We start from the raw sequence: 25,530 nt of genomic DNA on the forward strand, positions 1-25,530 counted from the left end.
AAAATAAATAAAAAGTGGTATTTTACTGCCAGTTAATTGGTTTGAATTCATATGTGCAAAGAGTGAGGATTAGTGAAAAGAAAAGAGTGCTTCATTTCTGAGATAATTTAACATGAAAACACACAAACGGGCATAAAAGCACAAGTCTGTTTATTGTTTGTAAAGGCTAAGGGCTAAAAGGCACAAAACTGAGATTACTGAAGTGCAGATTGAGAACAAATTCCAACACGGGCACTCGTGGTGAGATGGCTCCTCTGAGAATATATGTCGACGTTTCCATCTATCTCACTCTGCCCTTGGCCTTTCCTCTCCCTTTGGCGCTGTGAAGTCAGACAAAAATATTCAACTGTTCAGCATGTGTGCATAGATGAATATTTTTAAGTTAAACTGCATAGTTTACACCTATTTGAACCTCCGTACGGCATTTTTCCTGCTATGGAAAGCATTAAAATTAAAACAAATAAGCTACTGAAGTTGTAATCATGAATAAATATAAACCAATTTACTGATCTTAAATTAAAAAAATAAGCAGTATTTAACAGAGGTGTGAATAGACACTAGATAAAAAAAATAAATAAATAAAAAAAGACTTGATAACGATAAGCCGGATTTGGAGAAAATAAACAATGTTTAACTATTTAATGCTTATCTTCCTTCACCTGCTTGCAGTTATGATTATTTCATAATGTCTTTTAATAGTACCCAGGGAGTAATTCTGTAGTTTGCTGGCATACATGGAAACATTATTTTCAAGAAGCAAAAAGCTAGCTAAAAAGCTAGCTAATAGCTATTTTAACCTTTTAGCTAATGATGTAAAAAACACATTTAAAGTACATGTAGCGACATTAACGTATGGATAAAGTGGAATTGTTAGCTGACAATGCAAACTAGCTGGAAACATAGTCCAGTGAAAACGTTTTCAGAGCAGGGGCGGATCTAGAGAAATTTGGTTAGGGTGGCATGGAAATCAAACGGGGTGGCAAAATCAAAGCCATTTCTTTACACATTCAGGCGTTACATTCTGTAATATGTACTATATATGGTTAAAACGGTGTTTTCCAACCTTTTGCAGCCATGTATTTCACATATTTTGCATCAGACAAATCACACAGCACACCACCGAACAAAAATGTCACAAAAAGCATATTGATAATTTTTCCCCGCGCACCAGGCATAGCGGAATTGGTTTGGTTTGTATACCTTTTTTTGCTTTCTTCTGACCACTACTCATCCTAGGGCCTTTTTCTGGGTGGGAATTTTCTCCAGGACCCAGGCCAGATTGACTACTTTTTTTCTTTTCAAATATTTATCTATTGCTATTACGCGCTGCGTCGTCTCACAGCATGACTATTATGGATTTTCTTCTTTGTTTTCTTCTGTTTTACTGGCAGTTGGCAACTCATTTAATTACAGCAGGTAGTTGTACTGCCAGATACCGAATAATACCAGATAATCTTCCACGGCACACCTATGTGCCGAGGCACAGTGGCTGGGAGACAAGGTTAAATTACATCAAATGCAACACATTTACATATGTTACACATTTCATATAAACATTGTAACTTTCTTATTATCTTTAGCCCAAAATATTTACATATTTCAGTAACATAAAGAAATGTGAATTTTAATTTTATGTAGTGTATAGCCTTTATAATAAATAACCATGTAGCCCAATTGTAAGTATAAAATCCAGAAAGCTACACAACAAGAGGTGGATCAGTTAGAAATACAAGTCTAACTTTTTATGTTTCACAAACTTTTTGCTATTTATTTTTTAGTGGGGTGGGCACCTTATGCACATGCCACCACAGTTAATCCGCCCCTGTTTCACAGGACTTTACGCCCTTACTACCTTTACTGTGTTTACAGTTTTTAGAAGGCAAGTAGCATGACTTATTTATTCATTATTCATAACCATTTATTACTTCAATACCATTTATTACTTGCACAGCTGCTCTTATTGTTCTATATTTCTTCATATATTCTTTATATATTTTCTATATTGTGTATTTTGTTACAGTTATTTTATTTTTAACTTTAATTTTTATATTTTATTTTATACTTTCCTAGTTAAATTTGCCCTTTATTTTAATTTTCATATTTATTTCCTATCCATAGTCTTTTAGTTTAGGTCACGAGCAGTTGTCTAAGCATTTCACTGCATATCGTACTGTGTATCACTGTGTATGTGACAAATAACATTTGCATTTGAATTTAGACAGGTTTCCAGGAGAAAGCTGCTTCTCTTTAAAAAAGAGCATAACAGCACAGCTTAGATTTGCAAAGGTGCATCGGAACAAACCACAAAACCTGTGGAAAAATGTCCTTTGGACAAACAGTGAAGAGTTTTGCCCATAATGCACAGCACAGAAAACGAAAAAGCAGAAAAATAGCACAAACACCTCATACCAGCTGTCAGATGTGAGGCCATTGTGTGAGGCAAGCTAAAGTTTGGCCCAAACTGAGTAACAGAACAGGACAGTGATCCCAAACACAGCAGCAAATCTACCACAGAATGGCTGAAAAATAAAAGAATCATGTCGCAATAGCCCACGCCAAGTCCAGACCTCAACCTGAGTGAAATGCTGTGGCAGGACCTTGAGAGAGCTATGCATAAATGAATGCCTGCAAACCTCCATGAACTGAAGCACACTGTGGGTGGGCAAAAGTTTCTCCAGAACGATGTGAGAGTCTGATAAAGCCAAACAGAAAAAGGACTTCAAGTTGCTGCTACCAAAAGTGTTTCTACAAGCAAATGAATTATGGGATGTGCACAGTTTTTCACAGGACTGTAAAAGCTTTTTTCACATGATCGTACACAAGCATAAACATTAAAGTATAGAAACTTTCAAGTAGGGTTAAAATATTTGTCTTAAGGTATGACCACAACTTTGACAATTTGGATAAATAGTTGAAAATAAATATATGTCATATAAATTACAATATAATCAATATAATCAAAACAAGCTGCGGTTTCATTTTAACCAAATAAAAAGAGTGGAAATGACATTTAAAATATCTCGTGCCATGTTGGTACCTCAGTGTCTGGTACTTGAATGACAGTACATATCCTTGTCTGCATATAGATTGGTTTTGGGTTATGTTTCCTTAGTGTTTATACTAAGTGGGGCCCCATGTGCTATATGAAAATAAGAGGGACAGCAAGAAAGAGCTGTGATAGATGAAAGGAAAGGGCAAATGCCAAAGCATCATTCTATTAGACAGGGACAAAGGACACAATTTTATGCTGAACACAATTGGCAAACGATGACTGTGTCCTCACCTTTGATGTGCAGCCGCTGTCTGTTTTGCACCCTTGCCCATAAGATCTGATACAGTCATAAAAATACAGGCTGCTTCGACACACAACTCACACTGTCTGTCCTAATTTTTGACATACTTAAAATCAAAAACTGAAAAATGTAAAAGATGAAAGGGAAAGATGAAAAAGTGTTGTAACAGCATTTAAGAGAATATAAACCAGAAAAGATGATAAAAATAAATAAAGGAAACTGCATACAAGCCTAAAAAAGGTTGCAATACACAAGAACTACAAGAATTTCTATTAATGAGGTGACCCTTTTCATGTCTGTTTCAAACAAAAAGAAGTTTGGCTACGTTTTCACGTACCTGTGATAATTTGTAGCCCAGCTAAGACATCACGCTCCCAATTAATATTATACAGCATTATGTGAATTTTGGAGGTTTTGAGTGTAAGAGATAAGTAACAAAGCCCGAGAAAAAAATGTATAAACGACCAAATTCTTTCTGAATAATAGAAATCCAATTTTCCCAGTGGGCCAAATGAGCAACTGAGTTGTGTTGTTGGCTTCACCAATAAACTGAACACAGATGTGCTCAGTGTTAATGTCATGTCTTTATTTTATAAAAAAAGAAAAAAAGGGAGAATTAAATCAATTACCCATCCCTGGATTAGATTTCTCCAGGAGTGTTTAATCGAAAGGAAAAGCAAAATCACCTTGATACACAACAACATTTTTAAAGAAATTCTAATGATGCCCTTAGTGCAAATATGAGCCACACCTGAAGGGTGGTTCGTAGATGTTACTTACCTCTGGTTGTTCTGAACACGAACCTGGAGCAGAGTGATCTGTAGCGGAAGAAACATGGAGGACATGCTGAGTCCAGGAAAAACAACAGACGCCAGCTGAGCCAGAAAAAGAGGATCTTCTGGTCCTATGGAGTAACTAGCTAACAGCATAATCTCCTACATAATTTTATGTCCGCATGGCAACCTTTTCTGTGAACAGTCTATATTTAAGACATATTTTAAACAGACTGAAAGCTAATATTCGGATTACTGCTCATGTGTAACTTGGTGAATGTGTAAATCAAATAGTGCTTCCAGACACACAAAAGTAAACAAAGATTTTAGAAATACTTTATTGCACCACACTGAATATGAAGCTACTTGCCTCTCCCCTATGTAATAAAACCTCAAATACAGCATCAATGGCTGATACTCAGTTGACAGTTCCAAGTAAAAGATTTGGAAAAACCACAGTTGCCATCTGCTTTAAATACACAACATTGCTAAAAATGCTAATGAAAAAGTCCCAACATAATGCAAAAACAAATCTGACATTCACATTCTGTCTTACAAATTTAAAGTGAACATACTATACCTTTGTTATTTTCTGTCAATTATATAATGTTGGACATTCATTTCCAAAGTTTTAAATAATGAGGTCCATGTATGCACAAGTAAACCTTGTAAGGCTTCAAACTACTTTAAACGCTATATTTCAGACATTGTTTCCTAAACTTGGCTCTCTCTGATGTCACTGAAAGCCGATATGCCTAATACGTCCATCTCGCTGCAAAAGCACACAAAACACAACGGAAATAGGAAAAACGACAACGGAAATAGGAAAAAAGAAAACAGAAATAGGAAAAAACAGATTTCCAAAAGCGCAAGGGAAGTGTTTCTGGGGAGACAATAACCCGACGGACCAGTTGCAGGAACCAAAATATGCTAAGAATTGCACTGGGAGACACTTAAATGAAGTGGAGGATCTATCGGTTTTATGAGGAAAGAAAAAATGAGAGGTAAGTGTGTTAGCCTACCATTAGCCTAAAAATCCATCATCAGTATTATATCAATCATGATAAAACACGCCTACCACGTTTTGGGTTCCTGCAACTGGTCCGTCGGGTTATTGTCTCCCCAGAAACACTTCCCTTGTGTTTTTTCCTATTTCTGTTTTCGTTTTTCTTGTTTCCGTTGTTGTTTTTCCTATTTCTGTTTTGGTTTTTCCTATTTCCGTTGTGTTTTGTGTGCTTTTGCAGCGTTTTTCTTATTGCTGGTGTTTTCTTAAGTTGCAGTCCGTTTGGCCTCTCAGGGTCACTGTAGGGGTAGAGGGAGGGTTAGGACACCACTGGCATCCCTGACAGATAGCTTCACCTCCCTTTCTTACTGGACACTAGCATGAAAGTAACCAAGGCTACTGTTGCTAGCACTTCTAACATTAGCTCAGCTGTACAAACTAATCTGACACTGTGTGTATTTGCATCATCATACGTGGTGCGAAGTGCTATGCAATTTAGCAACATTTGAAACCCTATGTGCTGGGGTTTTCTTCCTGTTAAAACCGTGTTTTTCCTTCCCACAGTTACCAAGTAGTTGTTCATAGAGGGTTGTCTGACTGTTTGGGTTTTCTTTCTGATATTGTAAGGTTTTACCCTACAATGCAAAGCACCTTCAGGCAACTGCTGTTATGAATATAAATTAAATAGAATTAAACTGAATGAGATCAATAATGAGGCAATTAATGGTTTCATGTAGCTCCTAAAATGTACACAAAATATTTGTTTGGCCAATTTTGATATTTGTACATTTAATATGTGTGCTTTAAAATGTTTTCTTTAGATTTTCTGTCTTTTAGACTAGTTGACTAGCCTATTTTTTTCCACCAGCAAATTAGTCAGAAGGCGGCCTTAAAGAAAGAGAGAACATAAAACAGCTTTTATTTGACAGTGAGTTAAATGTGATGGTGTGCAAAAAGACCCGGTATCATGTAAATAAGAATTATTTTGAATTGTAAATCATACAAAGCCCACAAATAAAAACACGGAAATCGCCATATCAGGGAACCACGAACTCTTTTCCCCTTGGACGCCTACTACTGTCATAATTCAGGCCTCCTTCTGGAACCGAATGACTTTCTCCCTGTACAGCTTAGTAGGGCTATTATTGGAAAAACCCGGAACCTATTTTAATGATTGTCAAAGCACGTCTTTATAAATATATACTGAGTTGCCAAATCTTGCCATTAAGGGTACAGGAGAGGTCATCAGATGTTGTTTTTTTAGGTTAAAGAGTTAATGTGAACCTTGTAATATTAGATTTTTGTTCTGCTAAGGGAATTAGAATCTTAGAAACAAAGGAAATAATTAAAAAAAACCCTTTTTCCTTTGTCTCATGTCTCTGCCTTCTTGTAAGTCAGACCTCAAGTACCGTCTCAACTCTGTACTGTCTCTTAAGGTCCAGGATTAAACGGCCACACGCTAGCTTCACCAGCACACACCACTGTTTTCACCTCCTGTTTATAACTTACTCACTCAGCGGTCAGTCAGCTCTGGTTCAGCCCTTTGAGACTCAGTTTTTGACCCTTTGACACACAGACCAAAAAACCAGAAGGCTCAGACTCGTCTTTAACAGTTACTCACAAATTCTGCTGCTCAGTGATGCAGATCTGGAGCCAGCTGATCATTTAAATAGAATGACTTTACATTTAAGTTTGATTACTGTTAGCTGATATTTTAACAGGTGCAAATAAAAGCTTGTAGATGTACTATGTCATTGCACGGCACGTAATATCCCGAGGCGAAATACTTACATCATATTTCTGTCTCATCAGTGTCTTGGTGAAGTCAAACTTCTCAGCCTCCAGCATCCACAGCCACTGATAGAGCTCATTGGCCTTCTCCCTTTTAATCAAAACCAGGAGGAATATAAAAAGTGAAAACCTAAAGGCCAAAAGGCTCAAACTGTAATGGGAGGTAGATGAGAGTTTATGCACCGCCAAATCACCTGCAGCAGACTTGAAATGTGGATTTAGGTGTTTGAGCAGAACTGTGAACAGTAGTGTCCTTACTTCAGTTTGTCCTCGTTGAGACGCTCGACGTTGAGAGGTTTCTTCCTCTCCGCCAGGATCTTTCTTTTCTTCTCTCTCTCCGTCTGCTTCTTCGCTCCCCGCTTTCCGTCTTGCTGGATGTGAGATTTAATGAACGTGTAAAATAAGGAAGAGACCGCATTTACATAATAAACAGGCAAACTGTGAAGCTGATCATATTTCCTATTGCTTTGAATGCAAATGTGTGCGCGCGTGTGATTACTCACCCTCTGCTGGAAGCCAGAGTACTGCTGAGTCATGTTTGTGAGAGCCTTCTTCTTCTTGGCGTCGTCGTCCTGCTTCCTGCGGGCCTCTTCCTGTTCCTTCCTCTCCTTTTCTTCCTGTGACACGGATTAAAGAACAGAAAAGAGAAAATGAAACCATCTGTCCACTTGTCTTTCCAGCCACTAAAACAGGACTGAAGATAGCATCCTCCAAACGTTCTGACATCCTCTGATGTCATAAAAAAGAATGTAGCGTCCATTGTCGTTCATTCTCAAAAAGTTCAGAATATTGTTTTTATGCGAGCAAGGCTATTCTATTGTGCAATCAAGGTTATTTTGCACATAAGATTAACGTCTATGTGCAAAATACATAAATAATATTTTTACTGCCACTTGGGGGCAGCAGAAACAAGCTGTGAATCCATCACTGACATAGTCTCATGTTTTAAGATAAGTTAGAGCACTAAAATTAATTTTCCTACTTAAATTCCAAGCATTCACTTGGAGATGTGTTTGTGACCATAGCAAGTTTAACACTAGTCTAATACTTCTGTACAATTCTGGCTCCTCTTAAGAGAAATATTTGGCTCTACACTTGCTAACAACGGCTTTCTCCTGTGGCTGAAAATGAGGCTTTATAAAGAATCAGTGAGTCAAATATCATCATTTGACCCATTGTTATTATTAAAAATGTTGAGGGCAGGTTTAAAGTAAAAAAAGAAATTGTAAAATGGAAAGCAAATATCCGAGTGCAAAGACTTTGTGTTTATCCCAGTTTATGGAATCTGATTCAAACGTAAATTTTCACTAGCCATTAAAAAGCCAGTGCGTAACATTACATGAAAACAGAGGACAAACAGATCCAGGATGGTTCTTTTTTTTTGTTGTTAATTAGGCTTTTGCAGACTGTACTCTAATTCTGTTCAGGAGCGTGAGTAAAACCACAGCGTGTCAGCTCCTGGGGGCAGGACACTCTTCGTTTATTGCAAACATTATCACATTCTGAAAAAAGGCAGAGGCAACTGCATCTAGAAACTCACAGCAAGCCGATTCTGCCTCTCCTTCTCATGCTCGGTTCTGATCCTCTGTTGCTCAGCTCTCTCAGCACGACGCTTCTCCTAATCATCCATGCCCACACGCAAACACACACACACACGCACACATAAACAGAGTGTAATTGTTTGCTGGGTGGTGCATCACTGTAGCGATCTGGCACGCTTTCCTGGAATACTTACAATCCTGTTAACGAGAGCGATGAGCTCCTCCTCGTCCTTCTTTCTCTGAATGAAGTGGGCCTCGATCAGAGATTGCAGCTCAGTCAGATCCTTCTCCTGACGCTTCCTGTGGATATCCTGCAGTCACGTATAGATGTTTTTAGTTCTCTACTGAGCACGACTCGTATGCATATCATCTCCAGTACTGGCTTCACGCTAAGATCTACATTTTGGCAAGGAAAACAGGCAGACACCCACTAGTACAGTCCTCAAACATGCAGCACACATGAAACTTGATGATTATATACACTAACTTTATCACTTTATTACTGCATGTTAATACAAATCTCTAATCACCCAATAACTTAGCACATGGCAGCAACTCAGTGGTTTCAGGCATATAGGCATGATCGAGAAATTCAAAGTTAGTGTCAAGTAAGGTGTTTAAAGTGACTTTGGATGTGGCATGGTTGTTATAGTATTTTGGAAATCTGCTGAGATATTCCCACACAAACATCTCTAAGGTTTAGAGAAAATGCTCGGAAAATAGAAAACATCCAGTGAGCAGCGATTCTTTGGGTGAAAATGCCAGAGGTCAGAGGACAATGGACACGATCCTTCCTTCATGAACTCAAATAATCCCTTGTTACAATAAAGGTATGCAAAAAAAGCATCTGTGAACACACAACAAATTTAACCTTGAAGGAAATGACAGCAATACAGCAGCAGAAGACCACACCTGGCGTCAGTTAAGAACAGGAACCAGGCTATCATTCACAGAAGTTGAAGAATAGAAGATTGGAAAAAGGTTGCCTGGTCTGATGAGTCTTGATTTCTGCTGTGATGCTCAAATGGTCGAGTCTGAAATTGTTGCATAGGCAACATACCAATATGGATCCATTTTGTCTTGTTGTGCATCAGCGGTTCAGGCTCCCACAGTGTGGGGGCACACTTTAGGCATCTTAATAGCAACTGAGCATCATTTAAACACCACAGCCTAACTGAGTGTTGTTGCTGACTGTGTCCAACCCTCTATAACCACAGTGTAGCCATCTTCTGATAACTGCACTATGTCACAAAGTTCATTTGCTAGTTTAGTCATCCTAAACTACTTTCTTGAACATGACAATGAGTTCACTGTATTCAAATAGTCTTCACAGTCACCAGATCTCAATCCATTAGAGCACCTCTGGGATGTGGCAGAACAGGAGATTGATATGATTGGCGAGTAGCCGAGAACTCTGCAGCATCTGTGTGATGCTGTCATGTCGATATGGACCAAAATCTCAGAGGAAGGATTCCAGCATCTTGTTGAATCTATGCCACCAAGATTAAAGGCAGTTTTGAAGGTAAAAGCGGGTCCAACATGGTACTGGTAAGGTCACCTAATAAAGTGGCTGCTGAGTGTATCTTTTTAACTGAAGAGGACCAGTACTTATAACCAAAGCTTTATCAAGAGCTGTGCTTCACACCCACTTGTAGATACATGCAAAAGTCAGATAAGCCTTTGATTATGTCTTTTTAAGTGTGATTCCACCTACTCATTTTTTAATTAGAAATTAATTTTCTATGTTGCCAAAAATATTTAGAAATAGCGCTGCTCTCCCCATCTAACTCCAAGGCAAGCCATGTTGAACAATGCCACACTGTTTCTTTAAATTGGCTTCAGTCACTCACATCAAAGTCGACTTTTTCTCCCTCAGGTATCTTTGGCACAGTCAGCGGTGGTGCAAACAGCCTGAAATATAACATCTCCGTGTTACAATGAGAGGAACTTTGAACAACCTTATTGCAAGTTGGATAAACTGATTAAAATTCAAATAACAAAAAAAACAAAACCCAGCCCTACTTTGGTTTAGGTTTGGATTCATCTGTCATATCTGCAACAGGGAAAATAATAATATATTATGGGTGTATGTGTGTGTATCCAGTGTCCTAAAAATCTTTATTTTATTGGATTTTTCCATTATTTTAGCAGTGATGGAGAGCATCTGTGGAGTTTTTATTTCCTTTTGTTTGGTTATCAAAGGCGGGTTGAAGACACCAGACATTTTTGGTAAACTAGAGCAGTGATCAAGTTATTTTCACAAGGCCTTATCAGCATGTAAGAGTACCTTCATCCACAGCTGGAGACTCGGCTGCAAAAGGACAAAGGAAAATGTTAGTGCATCAGCAGGTGGAATGCAAATGAATTTCCTTTTATTATTTCCAAACTCCATTTCACTCAGCTCTGATATTTACCCTGTGTCTATTGATATGAAAATCTTTCTTGCATGTCAGTGTCGGAAATGGAGTCTAAATCGTTTCTGTATAACGTGTCAAACTAGAGTTGCTCTAAGTACTCTTGGGGTTGCAAGCCATGAGCCTTAGTTTACCTTGAAACAGTGGAGGCATCTCTTTGATAAATGTGTATCAACCATGAGGGCCAAAATAAAATTGGACGATATTGAGATATTTACGCTGCAAATGAATGCCTCGGTACGGGAGAAAATCAAAACAATTGGATTTTATTACCTGACAAAGATGCGCACAAAAACAACTGATATAGTCTTGTATATGCACCCGTATACATTACCATCTTCTGCAGGCTCTTGGCGAGGGCAAGGCGAGGAGACAGTAGATGAGGATTGCAGGAAATGGAAAACAACTTATCAGTTAAGACTGCTCGTAGACGGACAAGGCGCTGAACACATTTGTTATGTTTATTAAATAATAGAACGCTAAAGTTAAGGAAAATAACAAGAACAGTTGGTGATGAAACCCTCGCAAGAAGGCCGTAATTTCCTATAAAGCTAAAAGGGAAAAAGAGGTCATTACCTTCAGCTGTTGAAACCGGGGGTTCTGAGGGGTGAGAGTAATGAAAATATGATTAGATGCTGTCACTCTTTAATCGATGCAATGCATTTTCCTTCTTAAAACAATCAAGACACGTTTGCCGTGGGATAAACACGACTAAATGAATGTCAAACGTGTGATCTGAAATGAAAATTGAATTTCAACACCCAGAGCTCTTCTTGCATTGCACAAAGTCGCTTTTGTCTGAGTAGGTGTCTCTATTTTTTTTTCCTTTTTCAAAGATCCTGGCAAATAAATCTGCCAAACTCAGCAGGCAACTCCTGGGGAGCCAAACATATAATTAGCGAGTACTAAACATAGGAACGTTTATAATGATTTAGTTAAGGAGGTAATGATGAAGTGAATGAAGTATCGTTTCAATTTGATGTGGAAACGGGAGAGACGATGTTAAAAATCTTTTTTTTTTTTTATATTTCAGTGATCTCATCTGATGTTTAGAATGGTGCAAGTTTATGAAATTAATCATAATTTTTCTCCATAAATATTGTTACAATCGAGGAAAAACATTTCTTCACAATGGAGGAGAAAAAAAAATGTACAAAGAAGAATTACCTTCGACTTCAGGAACAGCTTCTTCTGCAAAGCAAGAACAGTGAAGTAAACTTATTGAAGTAAACTTCTGTTGCTCTTGGGTGAATACAACAACAACACACAAAAAAGAGCATGATACAACAGAAACAACCACAATAATATCCCACAAGTGTGTAAGTAAAGAAACATGCTTTGTTTACAGACAAAAAAAAGTCATACAAACCTTTTTCTTTCAGCGTCTCCATGACTGAGTGAACAAAATATGGATTAGTGGATCAATGAGATTCTTGCAGACAGCTTGCGGCTGGGTTTTGGTCACACTCTGAGCACTGTGATGTTGTCTCTTGGGGATGCACTGAGAAGCAGTGCTGGTGTTTGACATTCATTTTGAGCAAAGCCAAAAACTGAACCCTGAGAGCGGTTTGCAACAGGCCAGATATCAAAGCAAAGCCTGAGCACATGTTTTATATATGACTGTTACCACACGCTTATCAACGCTCCTTTCCTTTGCAAAAGTAGCCTCTGAATGCTTCAGTGTAAAAGTTCTCCGACATGAAAAGTTTGATAAGTAGGGTAGCAGCAATTTCTGTTGGGCATGTACTGTCACAGCTCAGGTACCTTTTGATAGAGCCAGGCTAGCTTTTCTGTTTCCTGTAATTGTGGTTAATGGGAGAGGTTTTGTTAGGGTAAAGAAACCAAGTTTACTTGGTTAAGTTTGAGAAAATATTGTGGTTTGGCTAGCCAGTCTGACATGTGCATATTTGTGCTAACCTGAGCTAGCAGATGCTCCCAAACTCATCAAGCTAGCCAATGCAACCAAATTGTAAACTGTACTATACTACACTCCACACTTTATTAGTTCCACTACTACTGGGTTGGACCTTTTTTGCTTTCCCAATTCTCTTAAGCCTCTGTGGCATAGATTCAGCAAGGTGATGGGGACTTTCCTCAGAATAAGGGTGGATTGTCATGTTATTATTGCTAAATTCCAACCCTATCTAATATCACAGCAGACACAGAGACTCATCAGAATAAGTTTTTACAGTCTTCTGTTTTCCAGTTTTGTAAACCCTTACGATTTATAGCCTGCTGCTGTGCAATTTAGAGATGCTCTTCTGCATACCTTGGTTGTAACGATGATTATTTGAGTTACTGTGATCTGACCATTCTCCTCTGACATCAGAAAGGGATTTTTGTCCCAGAGAACTGCTGCTCAATGGATATTTTCCCTTTTTGGGGCCATGGAGATAGCTTTGTGAGAAACTTTCAGCAGATCAGCAGTTTCTGAAATACTCAGAATCAACGACCATGCCATGTTTAAAGATTCTCAGTTTGAACTGCGTCAAACAGGTCATTTTGACCATCTCTGCATGCCGCAATAAGTTGCTGACACATGATTGGCTGCTTAGATATTTACATTAATGAGCAGATGAGTAGGTGTACCTCTTCAAATGACTGGTGAGTGCAGTTCTTAAAATGAGTCCTTTCCAAAAAAACAGATGTTATGCAACTCATAACTAAGAGTAAAGGGGTCTGAAGAAGGGCATATCAAAGGTAGAGAGAAGTTTGCCTTTTTTTCTTCTTTTTAATTTTCTTTCACAGCTGAGCTGGGTTTAGGAGACAAAGTACTTGGTTATGTTTAGAAACAGACTGTGGTTTGGCATAAAACACACCCTTTCAATAACATAACCATGATTTAGAGAGGCTTACTGGAAGAAAACCTTCACTCACATTAACATTATTGCCTGGAAATATGTCACGTGACAAGAGACGCTTAAGCATGGAGGTAGGGGTAAAATTACTGTACGAATACAATAAATATATGGGAATCCATCTTATCTGGAAAATAGCTGTTTTGGGGATAGGTAATTTAAAAATGCTGCTGCAGCTACTGAGAAATTAATATAATTAAATGTGAAGCTATTGCATGACATACCATCATTTAAAAAGAGTAAGCCTGGTGTATTTTAACAAAGGCCCATGTCGCTACAGGCACGGTGGAGTGAAAGTAGCATATTTAATGTAAACTTTTTCTCTAAAAGTCAAACTGATTAGAAAGAGTCAAATCGGCAACCTGGTTAGTAAACCTGTCAGAAGACTAAAACCCACAGTACATTGTATACATACTGAGATGAACTGTACAGTCCTGAAAATGTCACGGAGACATTTCCAATATAAACTGACGGCTAAACATGAGCTGACACATCAGTGTTGACAGAGAGGTTGTTAACATTCAAAAAGAAAACACACACAGCCAGCTTGCTATGGCTTTTTATCCCTGACAGCAGACACTGTAATGGCAACAGACACACCAGAAACAAGATGAAGCACACGCAAAGCCACTCAAGAAGCCTTTACCTTCCTCTTGCTGCGTCTCTGCCTCTGAGCAGACATAATCAGGTCAGCGTATAGAAGCGAGGAATGACATTTTGGTATATAAAGAGCAAATTCTCACAAAACCTTTACTTACCTTCCTCCCTGAAAATGCAGGAAGCAAAGACGTAAACTTTAAAATCAGCTGATTTTGTGTATTTATAGCTGTGTTTCGAGGGCTTAGTGAAGGTACTCACAGAATCTCCTCGATAACTTCTACTTCTAGCTCTTGATCACACATCTTGGATCACAGTTACCTGCATCGGAGAGCAAAACATCAAAAAGTCGCCACACAAATTTAATTTGATACGTTTTTACATAAGAAAAGAAGCAGCTGTTGAAACAACACGAAATCATACCCACACGTATCCATCCGGGTCATTAGGGCGTTCACATTTATTTGTACATTTCACAAATTTTCGTGCTGTGATTGCTCTGATTGTTTGTTTCCTTGACATCTCATTGCCTGTAATGTTTTCGCAAGCCCTCGAGATTTTTTCCCCCCTCGAACAGATGGATCACATCTTTCTTCTTTTCTTCTCCTTTCGGTACTTTTATCATTTGTGCAAACAACTAAACCAAAAATCCACAAAAAAATATTTAAATTAAAAAAAACAACTTGGCTACATGCTGTGAGATTGGAGCAGTTGTAGAATCCGAAACGATTCCACCATGGGCACTGCAGGCAGAGGCCCAGGGCTTTAAACAGCTCCAGGCCTAATCCTCAGCCATTTCCTTTTGGCGCTGATCAAGGCTGCAGTCAGCCGACTAGAGTCTGAAAAGCGCTGAAAATATCAGGCTTGCATGAGTTCTTCGGGGATGCACTGATGTATCTGCAGCCACACATATTGCATTGGCTTTGATACGTACACTCATAAACAGTTTCCCAGGTACTTAAAAGGCTTTGAAGTAGTGCAAGAAATCTCCATCATAACAGGTGCTATTTAGCGTGATGGCAATGCTTAACTTAATATATTTCTTTTAAAAGCAGTTGTATTTGATTTCAGTACAAGCTCGGTTTATTAAGCGGCCATTACCCTCTTTTTGTTTACTTAGAAATCAATTTTCTTGTCATGATCTGTACTACTCAGGCTGAGTGGCTGCTGTTCCGAATTTCGATTTCTAAAGTCTTAGAGGGCAACCTTGATACAGCCACGAGGATGTCATGAGGGTTAAGCTAGACTTGTAACAAAAAGATTGTGTTACAAAATTGTAGCGTGGGGTTTGAAAGAAGTGTGTGTTCACCTAACGCACGAGTGGACGACTGTTTTGAAGGCTGACGCTTGAGATTTCAGATGTAGCCATCTTGGCACATCTGTCATATTAAAAAAATGTATTCAGAATGGAAACAAAAGCCAAAAGCTGGGTAAGGTAGAGGGGTGGATCTGATTCTAGTGATGAAGCCCATTAATTCACTAAGAAAACAGTGAATTAACTGACTTCTATTTGGAACCACAAAAGTTCCCCCTCAATGGCCATTAGAATAAATGCAAGTCTAAGGCACTTCTGCATTGTTTTTACATTTTATACCTGGAAATTATACATGGTTTAAAATCTAAATTCATATTTGAATTGTTTAAAAACTGATCATTAAATTGCCTCTTTTATTGTGTTACACCAAAGTTTTGAAGTATTTAATGTATTATGGCATTTTCATGGAAGCAGTAAGGATGAACATACTTTTTCACAGAACTATATCCAGCCCCTGAAAACGTTCTTATTCACAACGTTATAGATAATCAGATCATAGGTCAAGACATCTCAAGCTCCTCTCTTTTAATTTTTCATCGTTTCTTTCACAGGAATAGGATATAGTTTTGTAAATACCTCCCTCTGTAAAAACACAACCTTTATTTTGATAAAGAGCACAAACAAATGTATTTCTGATGTCTTTATCTGTTTCTCGTGGAGGTCCTTCATGAAAGTAATCATTGGTGTATCCCTTTGAAATCAGAGAAAGCTACCTAACATTAAGAAAATGAAATCATACATAGAGTAAAATTCACATAGGAACGCGGTCGATCCAGCTTCTGTAACAACACCATCAAAATGTCAGAGTCAAGGTCATGCTGCTCAGAGGAAGGGATTCAATAAGGTTCTTTATATGTAACAGTTACATGTCGGAAATATGGTTGCGCAGAGCACCTCCTGGGGCCGTGTTTTTTTTCCACATGCTTATAAATCACCGAACCGTAAACGCCAATGTCAGTGGGTCAGAATAGAAGGACCGAGGGCGAGGGTCTATTTATAAGAATAACAGAGCAAGCTTTTGAACAGGTGCTGAACAGCTCCTCCAGACAATGGGCTTGGCTCACCTCGCGCATACTCACAGTAAATCAATGAGCTGTGACTCAGGCTATTTTTGCCATTGCAGTTTGGTCAGCTGATTGTTTGGGGAAACATTTTCACAATACCTCTGGGTAGACTCTCTTGCTTTTTAAAGTCATATTTGGTAACAGATATTTGTTCTCATGCACACGTTGAATGGATGATGAAATAAAATTAGCTCCACATCCCCAGTTCCACCCTCGCTCCCACTGCCTGGCTGCCGTCCTGACCAGCTGCACATTCAGTCTCTGCACGCCATATTTACACCTTCTGTATATGGTTACTGCCCCAAATGTATGCTTGTTTAAATTCTGCTACATATGTGCTCAAATTCACACATCGCGGCGCCTGTGGAGGCCCCAGTGTGGTTACTTGTGGCACTAAACTCAGCAGCTGACGTCAAAGGGCCAATGCAAAGGAAGAAAAAGTGAGCGAGACCAAGAAAGGTAGAGAAAGCTGAAATGAAAGAAGGCCATCTGGTTGAAGAATAACACTAACTGGAAACCCAGAAAGAATTCACAATGTATGAGAGCTGTCATGGCCGGGTATTAAATGTGTATTTGCTTTAATGAATGCGGTCAGTCCCCGTCTGGCTGAAACTGTGGAACAACAGAGAGTCTGACAGCGGCAAGAATGTTGCGGGTGCTGGTTTCAGCATTAGGCAGCATTAAGTTAAAGCCAAAAGCATGCAACCAACTCCAAAGTCTCAGGCGCGAGCTTAGCACCTTCCACAGCGTGATATACACAGTTTGGATCAGAATACAGAAAAAGAAGAAGAAGTCATCATAAAAATGGCCAAGCCAGTTTGATCCATTACATCTCACTAGGTATGAGTAACAGGTAATCGTTTGATCATGCTGATGGGTTTTACGTATCTAACTCAGGAGCGCTTTAATTGCAATTATTGGCCTTTTTGACATCGTGCACCCTGAGATGATGGCCATGCTCAACTCTTACCTCCTATATATTCCTTGAAGAAAAAATGGGATTAGCCACAAGTACTGGTCTTATTCTTCAGCTGCCAGACAAAGACAAGTTCAATCATCCGCCTCCCAACCCACAGCGCACACTTAATACAGCCCTGTTTGTCATGTGACCACATATCTTTTCTATGACTGGTCAGGATGGTCAGTTCTATTGTTGGAGGCAGACAGATGAGTTATACCTGGACAGACATGCTGCCTTTGAGTGCTCACCGTAATCCGCTACACATGATGGGAGAAATTGGAAATACTTTTCACTTTAGAGTCATTTTAAAGAGGGCTGTCAGAACGTCATGGTTTTTGTTCCTTTGGAGAAATGACACCACAAAGCTGTGCTCTGCTGGAGTGGAAGTACAATGGCCTTCAAACTTGTACCTTCAGTTACACCTCAGCCAAATAATTTCATACAGAAACATGTTTTTGCGATTTTGACCATCGTCAAACTCATTATATTCAACTTTTTCCAAGATTGCCTATTATATATTAATTTTAAGGACTGAATTTCTAGGCATAGCCAGGTGGAGGTGTGTTTCCACTTTGGTGGAGGCCTTATCCAGTGAGTGGCAGTTCTGCTGTAGAAAATGCCTTGAGCAGATACAGGAGATGAGAGGAGAATGACCAGACGTCCCCCAGCTGCTGGGAATTTGGCATAAATAACACAAATCCATGGACCTTTTATTAATACCCTTTCATTCTGAAAGCAAACAGGGTCCAACCTAGTACTAGCAAGGTACTAGATTAGGGGTGGGCAACTCCAGGCCTCGAGGGCCGGTGTCCTGCAGGTTTTAGATGTGTCCTTGATCCAACACAGCTGATTCAAATGGCTAAATTACCTCCTCAACATGTCTTGCAGTTCTCTAGAGACCTGGCAATGAACTAATCATCTGATTCAGGTGTATTGACCCAGGGTGATATCTGAAACCTGCAGGACACCGGCCCTCGAGGCCTGGAGTTGCCCACCCCTGTACCAGATCAATCCTTTTGTAGCAAGTACTAGCAAAGCATGGGTCCATCCAGTGGTGGTGGTGTCATGGTGTGAGGGTATTTTCTTGGGCTGTTTCGTACCAATTTAATTCAATTACATTTTATTTATGTAGTGCCAAATCACAACAGTTGAGGCTGTTTATATTGTAAAGACCCTAAAATAATAGAGATAAAACCCCAACAATCAGATTACCTCCTGTGAGGAAGTACTTGGCAAGAGTGGGGAGGAAGAAATTATATTATATATGGTTATAACACCAGATATTGTTGCTGACCATATCTGTGCCTTTATGACCAATTTAGTACCAATTCTCTGATGGCTGCTTCCAGCAGGACATTGCACCATGTCACAAAGCTCACATCATCTCAAACTGGTTTCTTGAACATAATAATGAGTTCACTGTACTCAAATGTCCTCCACTGTGTTCAGTTCTCAACCCAGTGGAGCACCTTTAGGATGTGGTGGAACAAGAGATTCAGAATACAAGAAACAAAGGCAGTTGTGAAGGCAAACGGCAGTCCAGCCTGGTACTACTATAGAGAAGCATCTGGTGAGTGTATTAAGTGAAGGTGTGAAAGGAAACTCAACAATGTGGAATACCTCAATGTATTTATTGCTGTTGTTGAGTCAAGGTTACAATGTTCAACACATTCCTCCGCTTGGAAACTGCCTGCTTGTATGACATTTGGAGAGAGACTACAGATAATGTATTCTGCATAGGCTTAGCGCTACACAAGGAACAAGTGTCTGGTTAAACATGGAAATTTAAAAAGTGGACACAAGGCTGTAGAAAACAAAACAAAACACAACATTATGAAACCATTACATTAAAAAAAAATACAAAAACGTCACATTTTAATCATGCTTAAAAATATTTTGGTCCAGCTCCCCTGCTCTTTTCAGGAGCCATGGAATGTGATTGTCAGATTGTTGAGCAGTAACACCGATCAATTTAATGCCCTGACAAACAGTTCATATTCTTATAAGCTTGTGCTGCGCGAAAACGTGAAAAATCACAAGTCAAAATCATGCTGAGCTGCTAGGAGGCTTTAAAGTACTGTACCTCGGCTGTCCTAAATGCTGTCATTGCAATCAAAAGGCCAGAAGTTTTACATAGTGGTAAATATCCTTGTTACTATGACCTTGCTATATGTTTAGGCACCCTGATTTTACTTTGTATGCCCTCAATATGAAAAGTATTGCTGAGCATAAGAGTGTGCATAGAGGCAAAAAAGAAGTTAAAGGCAGATTAAAAAAACATGTCCTACATCATAAAACTTTAAGGCAGCAAAGGCACCACGTGCAACTGCTTTTAAGAGGAATGTCTGAAGATGTTTTAAAGTGTTCGAAAGCTAGAAAGAACTCAACCCCCCCCCCCAAAAAACATTAAAACATAAATTAAAAAAAACAAATGACATGAAAGGACAATAAATGTCAAAATGGCCTTCTGAATATCCAACACTCCTATCACCTTCAAAATCAACTGCCTGTTGGTGAATGAATAAAAAAGCAAAAAATACCTTTTGTTATAAGTATACAGATGTTATATATGATACAGTATGATAGGTCATAGTCAAAACATCACATGTGCTAGCATATATTACTCAGACCATTGCTGCACTATTGGTAAGACAATAAAAGTGAAATAAGCTAAACTCTAGAAGTGCTTATATTTCTATCCTGAACAGGTGAACGTTGAATAATATAGCATTGTGTGAAGCTTTTGCTTTAAATATAAATAAAAAAAGAGAGAGATGGAAAATATTCTGAGGGAGAGAAGTGATATCGCCCATCTCTTTGGAATGTGGAAACTTTTGAACTCATCCACTCAGCACGGAGTACGAGACATAAATCTTAATTCTATTAGTTTTATTGTCTTCCTGGCAGGATTTTATAAAGTAATTCGTGATTTTAAATGTCCAAATTTCACAGCATTTTGTTGTTATCATACTTTTTTTTTTTTTTTTTTTTTAGAAAGCAGAAATTATTGTGCAAAGGCACTATACGTGGTAAGCCTATAACAATATGCTGATGCTGTTTCGGTACAGTGCTCGGACAGTGTCTGTCCTGTCCCTGCGTGCTCTTGGGGGTCCCTCCTGGGGGTGTGGTATTTGGTTCTTAAGGAAAAGTCAAAGAAGATTCTTGGATTGTCGTGGTCCCCAGCTTTAGTGGCTCCTTCAAGACATTAGTGTCCCATACCTATCGAAAGACACAAAAACGAGTACATCAGTGGCCCGACTCCAAGTCCATATTCCCACACAGGTCTGTGTTAAACCAAGCAGTGAGGTGTTTAAATTTGGCTCCACAGAAGTCTGAGTTTATTGGACTTGTGTCGACTTCAAAACAAGGAGTCAAAATAGTTTTGCTAATTTTCCATATGGTACTGTGGAAAAGTCTTGACTCACCACTCGTCTTTATATTTTGATTACAAGGAGCAAGACTTTGGTGAAATATTGTTGGTTTTGAGCAAGAGTTCTTCAAGTTTCCCGAAGGTCTTTTATATTTTTTAAAAGACCACCCCTTGTAACAGAGAAATTAACTTTTTTGTTTGTTAAGCTACCTAACGCTGACCTATGAATCATTTAAGTTAAATGGAATAACAGACAGCTTAGCAAAGAACCAATTTTAAAGAGTAAGTCGTGCCCTTAAGAAACAGGAAACAATCCAAGCAAAGACCTGACGCAGGATCTGAAAGATGGCCTTTCTTTGAATCCATCTACTGATCACTAATATCAGAAATGCTCCCAGTGGAAAGAAGTCATGTTAAGTCATGACACAGAGGTACTTCAAATTACATGAGAACTGGTGTCAAAATCAGTGGCAAGTGATGGAGCGATGATTACAAATTATATTTTTGGTTCAAGTCGTCATCAAAATATATATGAACAGCAGTGAGTACACACCCATCTGTAATGATTTGGGGAATGCATTTCAGCCAGTGGTGTTGGGGTCTTGTCAAAATTTAGGGAATTATGAATGCAGCAAAATACCTTCCATCATGCAACAGAACGAGGAAAGTGTCTGATTGGCAACAGCTTCTTTTTTCACTGTGACAATGATGCCAAACACACTCTCAGTCCACTACAAACATAACGGGACAGAAAAACACACACCAGAAAACTATCAGTCATGGATTGTCCTCCCCAGAGCCCAGATCTCAACATTACTGACACAATGTGGGATTGTCCTGACAGAAAACGATGCAAAAGGCAGTAAACATCCAGAGAAGAGCTTTGAATGTCCCCTCAACAAGCCTGGAGAATTACTCCTTAAGAGATGACAAAAACTAAGAGTACAGATTGTGTTGAAGAATAATGGTGACTTTCGAACTCATGAGGATTGTACACAATCTGTTTTTGCCTTATATGCTGTACTTCAATGTTTCAATAAAACACTGCACCTATTTTCCATTTTTCTATCAAACTATAAAGAAATGAGGAGTGGCTTGAGATTTTTGCATAGTATTGTATTTCTAGGAACATGATTGTTATCGTACTAATTTTCAATTCAACTTTTCATTTAACACCATCATCAGGTCAAAACGTTCAGTTTCTCCAGTTAACCACCAAATTATTGCAGATGTTTTTTTTCTCTCAGCCCAGCAATCATGCTAACAGGTTTACTGACACGACTGTTTGGCTCAAAGCATTGTTGTTTTTAAGCACTTAGGGAACAAAAATAAGTACTTACTGTTTCATAGTTCAATCCAACATCTAAAACAAGCCACATAATAATATTAACAGAGGTCCTAATGCCATTCAAGACCCTTGGTTACTTCTGATTTATTAAAAAAGTCGAATACAAGCAATTCTTTTGAATATTTCTGCATTGTTGAAGGACAGCAGATAAGTTGTGCACCCTGATTCATAAACTGCTACACTCAGTAAGCATTGAATTCTACCTATTTTCAAGTGTCTACATAATTTTGGAAACTCTCCAAGCATGTGGAGAGCGGGTGGGCTGTAAACTTCCACGCTGTCCACTCTGGTGTCAGATGTCTGTACGGTGTGGCAGCCAACTCTTAGTAAGAAATTAAAAAAAAGAAAAAAAAAAAAAAGAAGAAACAAATCCTTTCTCATCCTCTGAGTCAGACTGCTATGGTGTGCTAATCTCGAACATACCAGTTATTAATGTGACAAACCGGCTTGGCAGGAATGCTGCTTGTAACGCTGCCCGGATCTAAGCAACAGACGTGGACGTGTGCAAGAGTGGAAAAGCTGAAAGGTCTGAGTGGTGTCAAGAAGGCTGTTGAGAGCATTCATAAAGGTGAAATTGGTTATGTGTGCGCGTGTGTGTGTGCTCTGAACAAACACCGCATTACGCTGACATGTGTGGAATCTCTCAAGGCCAAAAGCTCTCTTCTGCCTGAGGAGGAGGAGGCTGTGCTCGGATCTGATTTTAAAATAGCAAACAATGTATGGGTAAGTGGCATCCTAAAGCAGCAGCCAAACAAAAGGCCAAACCGCAAACCGAAATACTGCACGGCTGCCTGTGGGAGGACCAGTTATGCGCTTTGGAACACACGGTGTTGTGTAAGTCAAAGCGCAGGTGAGGTCATGCCTCTAATCCCGACAAAAATTAAAATGCTTAAGTGCTTAGACATGTGTCCAAACAAACACAAGTGGAAAAGTTTGCTGCTGGGGGAGTCAAGCGAACACGTGAATTTCTGTCGCTCCTCGCTTGTTACAAGAAGCTCCTGCCTGTACACAATGAGATAATCGATGTCCTTGTCCTTTAGTCGATTGTCTAACTTCATTTCCACATTTCCACCTCAACTAAAGGATTAAGTGTGTACCCCTGTGGATTGAGGAAATCCCCCAGTCTTTTCAATTACACAAATGAAGAAAGCAGACAAAGTGGCCCAGCTCAGAATGAGCCAGTGAAGTTGAACTCTTCAGAGCGGCCACACGCATGCCTGTGCGTGGAAAAACTCACCATTAGCAACTGATTTGGTCTCCCCTCTGCCTGCCACCTGGAAAACACGAAGACAAGAAGTTAATGAGCCAGCGAAGATGCAGAAAGACTTCCACTTGCACCTCGCCCACGGATTCTTGCGCCTATCCCACCCGCTTCTTCTGTCTTCCCTGACGTCACAGCATAGCACACTACCTAATGAAAACTCTCTAACCACCACTTTTCCTGTACAGGGCCCTTTTTTTTACATCAGCACAGACCACCGCCTGGTGTCCTCCAGCCCCACTACTCACTTGCAGACCACAGCCTCTGGCCTGCGCTGTAGCTACTGCCTGTGGCAACACAAGGCTGCCAGATAAGAAGGAAAAGAGAGTTTGTAGAAAAATGAGTGGTTATGGTGGATATCCAGCCTTTTTCCCCACTTCTGCTAAGCAGAGTTTAAATTTACACACAGACATTCGATAAAACAGATCATTCCCATCAGCTTTTAGTCAAACGTGTTTGAAAAACAGAGGCGATAACAGTGATTCACAGCGGTCGAGCTGCCGCTGCACACCCCAGTGAGGCATCTCTCCTGTAAAGAATGCTGTAAACAGTTCCTCCATTAGGGCAATAAAAAGTAAAGTGAAGCTGAGCTGGCTCGAGAGCGGTGATTTGTGGCCGTCAGAAGGAGCAGCAGTGATGTGATGCAGCCATTTGTGAAAAGTTTAAAGCCTGCAGTTGGACAACGGGCACACTTTTTGTTTTTTTTGTAAATTTACAATGTAAATTTGATGTAATCTTCTGGATTTTGTTGCGTCGGCTTTAATAACCTATGGATGTTAATGGAGGCAACAGTGTAACCTTTCTTTAAACTGACTAAGTCCACTTTGTGTGTGTTATTTTACAGCAATTGAAAAGATTTCTATTTCTTTCTAGTTTTTTTTCTTTTCTCCTTTTGCAGAAAAGTGGCTCAAAGTGACTGCTCGTCAAAATAAAAGCCTCTAAAAACACTGCGAGTCAAGGAGGCGCAAAAAGTGACGTACACGTTAGATCGCAAATCTCTAACTTTGGACTGAAACTCAAAAATGTCCAACCACAGCCGAAAAAACAAAACAAAACACATACAAAAAAGTCAGTGCAAAGCAGTGTGGGCTCATTCAGTCATAAGCGCTTTGAAAAAAAAAAAAGACACAAAAAAGACATAGAATAGTTTCTCTTTTACCTCTCCAGGCTTATTCCAGATTTAACGGTGAGGTCAACTAGCTATCAGAGTTCTTTAAAAACAAAAAAAACACATAAACGTGATTGTTACTCTCAGTAATGCCATACAGGGTCGAAACATCATGAGATTAATCTAATATTTCTACTTCATCTCTTTAACAAAATGTTCTCTTTGATTGACAACGACAGGAAACTGGAGCAAAAAAATATACATGGAGAGCCGTCCAAGACCGCAAACTGTTTTGGCAGAGTCAAAACTCCATTCTGGACTTCTTCCAGTACGTGGAGCACTAATCTGGATCTTTTCCTATACAAATCTCACTTCATGTTAAGCAAGTAAATGGGCTGATATTAATGACATCTACCTTGGCCGGAGAGGCGCCTTTGTTTTCCCATAGACTCCTCTTGTTGGTGACGTCAACAGGCTTCAGGTCCTGTCAGGGGGAGAGTCAGAAAGCAAGCGCATTATCAGTGCATGCTCTGCATTTGGAGCTCTGATTGAAAATGTTCATCGTGTGGCAGCAGTGGCGGTGTACCTGAGATGTAGGCAGGATGGAACGAGCGCAGAGAATGACCGATGCGATCAAGCGGAGAGGGGTTTGTGTGGAGGAAAAAGCGCTCACACGATAATCAATAGTCTGAGGCAATCCAAGTAAAACTCGAGAAAGACGTCTTAATGCTGTCACGTTGGACATAAAGTTATGTGCAGTGAAAGTTTCCCCTGCTCTGTTTTAACAATGTTAGCACACAGCATAATGCTCCAGCATGAATATTTGGATAAAG

The 25,530-nt window shown here is 39.4% G+C and overlaps 2 protein-coding genes across 7 annotated transcripts in view; both read right to left on the reverse strand.

Moving 5' to 3' along the window:
- Window positions 1-131: 131 nt before the first annotated feature.
- Window positions 132-18,328, reverse strand: tnnt2e (troponin T2e, cardiac). Of its 2 annotated transcripts, XM_040035115.1 has the most exons (18): window positions 17,620-18,328; window positions 14,532-14,591; window positions 14,432-14,439; window positions 14,320-14,343; window positions 12,185-12,208; window positions 11,983-12,006; window positions 11,392-11,415; window positions 11,150-11,164; window positions 10,689-10,712; window positions 10,424-10,454; window positions 10,252-10,312; window positions 8,596-8,712; window positions 8,401-8,478; window positions 7,364-7,477; window positions 7,119-7,231; window positions 6,861-6,951; window positions 4,074-4,111; window positions 132-320 (listed from the first exon to the last, which is right to left on the reverse strand). In XM_040035115.1, exons 2-18 carry the CDS (start codon window positions 14,573-14,575, stop codon window positions 281-283), a joined length of 870 nt encoding a protein of 289 aa, XP_039891049.1. In that variant the 5' UTR covers window positions 14,576-14,591; window positions 17,620-18,328; the 3' UTR covers window positions 132-280. The 2 variants fall into 2 exon arrangements, with proteins under 2 accessions (XP_039891049.1, XP_039891050.1); XM_040035116.1 differs by lacking the exon at window positions 12,185-12,208 and having other exon boundaries at window positions 17,620-18,323.
- An 894-nt stretch (window positions 18,329-19,222) lies between these two features.
- Window positions 19,223-25,530, reverse strand: part of cald1a (caldesmon 1a) — a 65,967-nt gene continuing 59,659 nt past the window's right edge. For 4 of the 5 annotated variants that reach the window (XM_040035111.1, XM_040035110.1, XM_040035114.1 and 1 more), the window contains 3 exons: window positions 25,113-25,181; window positions 23,566-23,602; window positions 19,223-20,829 (listed from right to left, as the gene is read on the reverse strand). In XM_040035111.1, coding sequence (XP_039891045.1) covers window positions 20,816-20,829; window positions 23,566-23,602; window positions 25,113-25,181 — 120 coding nt within the window. In that variant the 3' untranslated portion in view covers window positions 19,223-20,815. Of the gene's footprint in view, window positions 20,830-23,565; window positions 23,603-24,748; window positions 24,801-25,112; window positions 25,182-25,530 lie in introns of all 5 variants that reach the window. The other variant, XR_005696320.1, reaches the window with a different exon arrangement.

This window comes from Simochromis diagramma, unplaced genomic scaffold (genome assembly GCF_900408965.1).
Source record: "Simochromis diagramma unplaced genomic scaffold, fSimDia1.1 OVJJ01000816.1, whole genome shotgun sequence".
NCBI lineage: Eukaryota > Metazoa > Chordata > Actinopteri > Cichliformes > Cichlidae > Simochromis > Simochromis diagramma.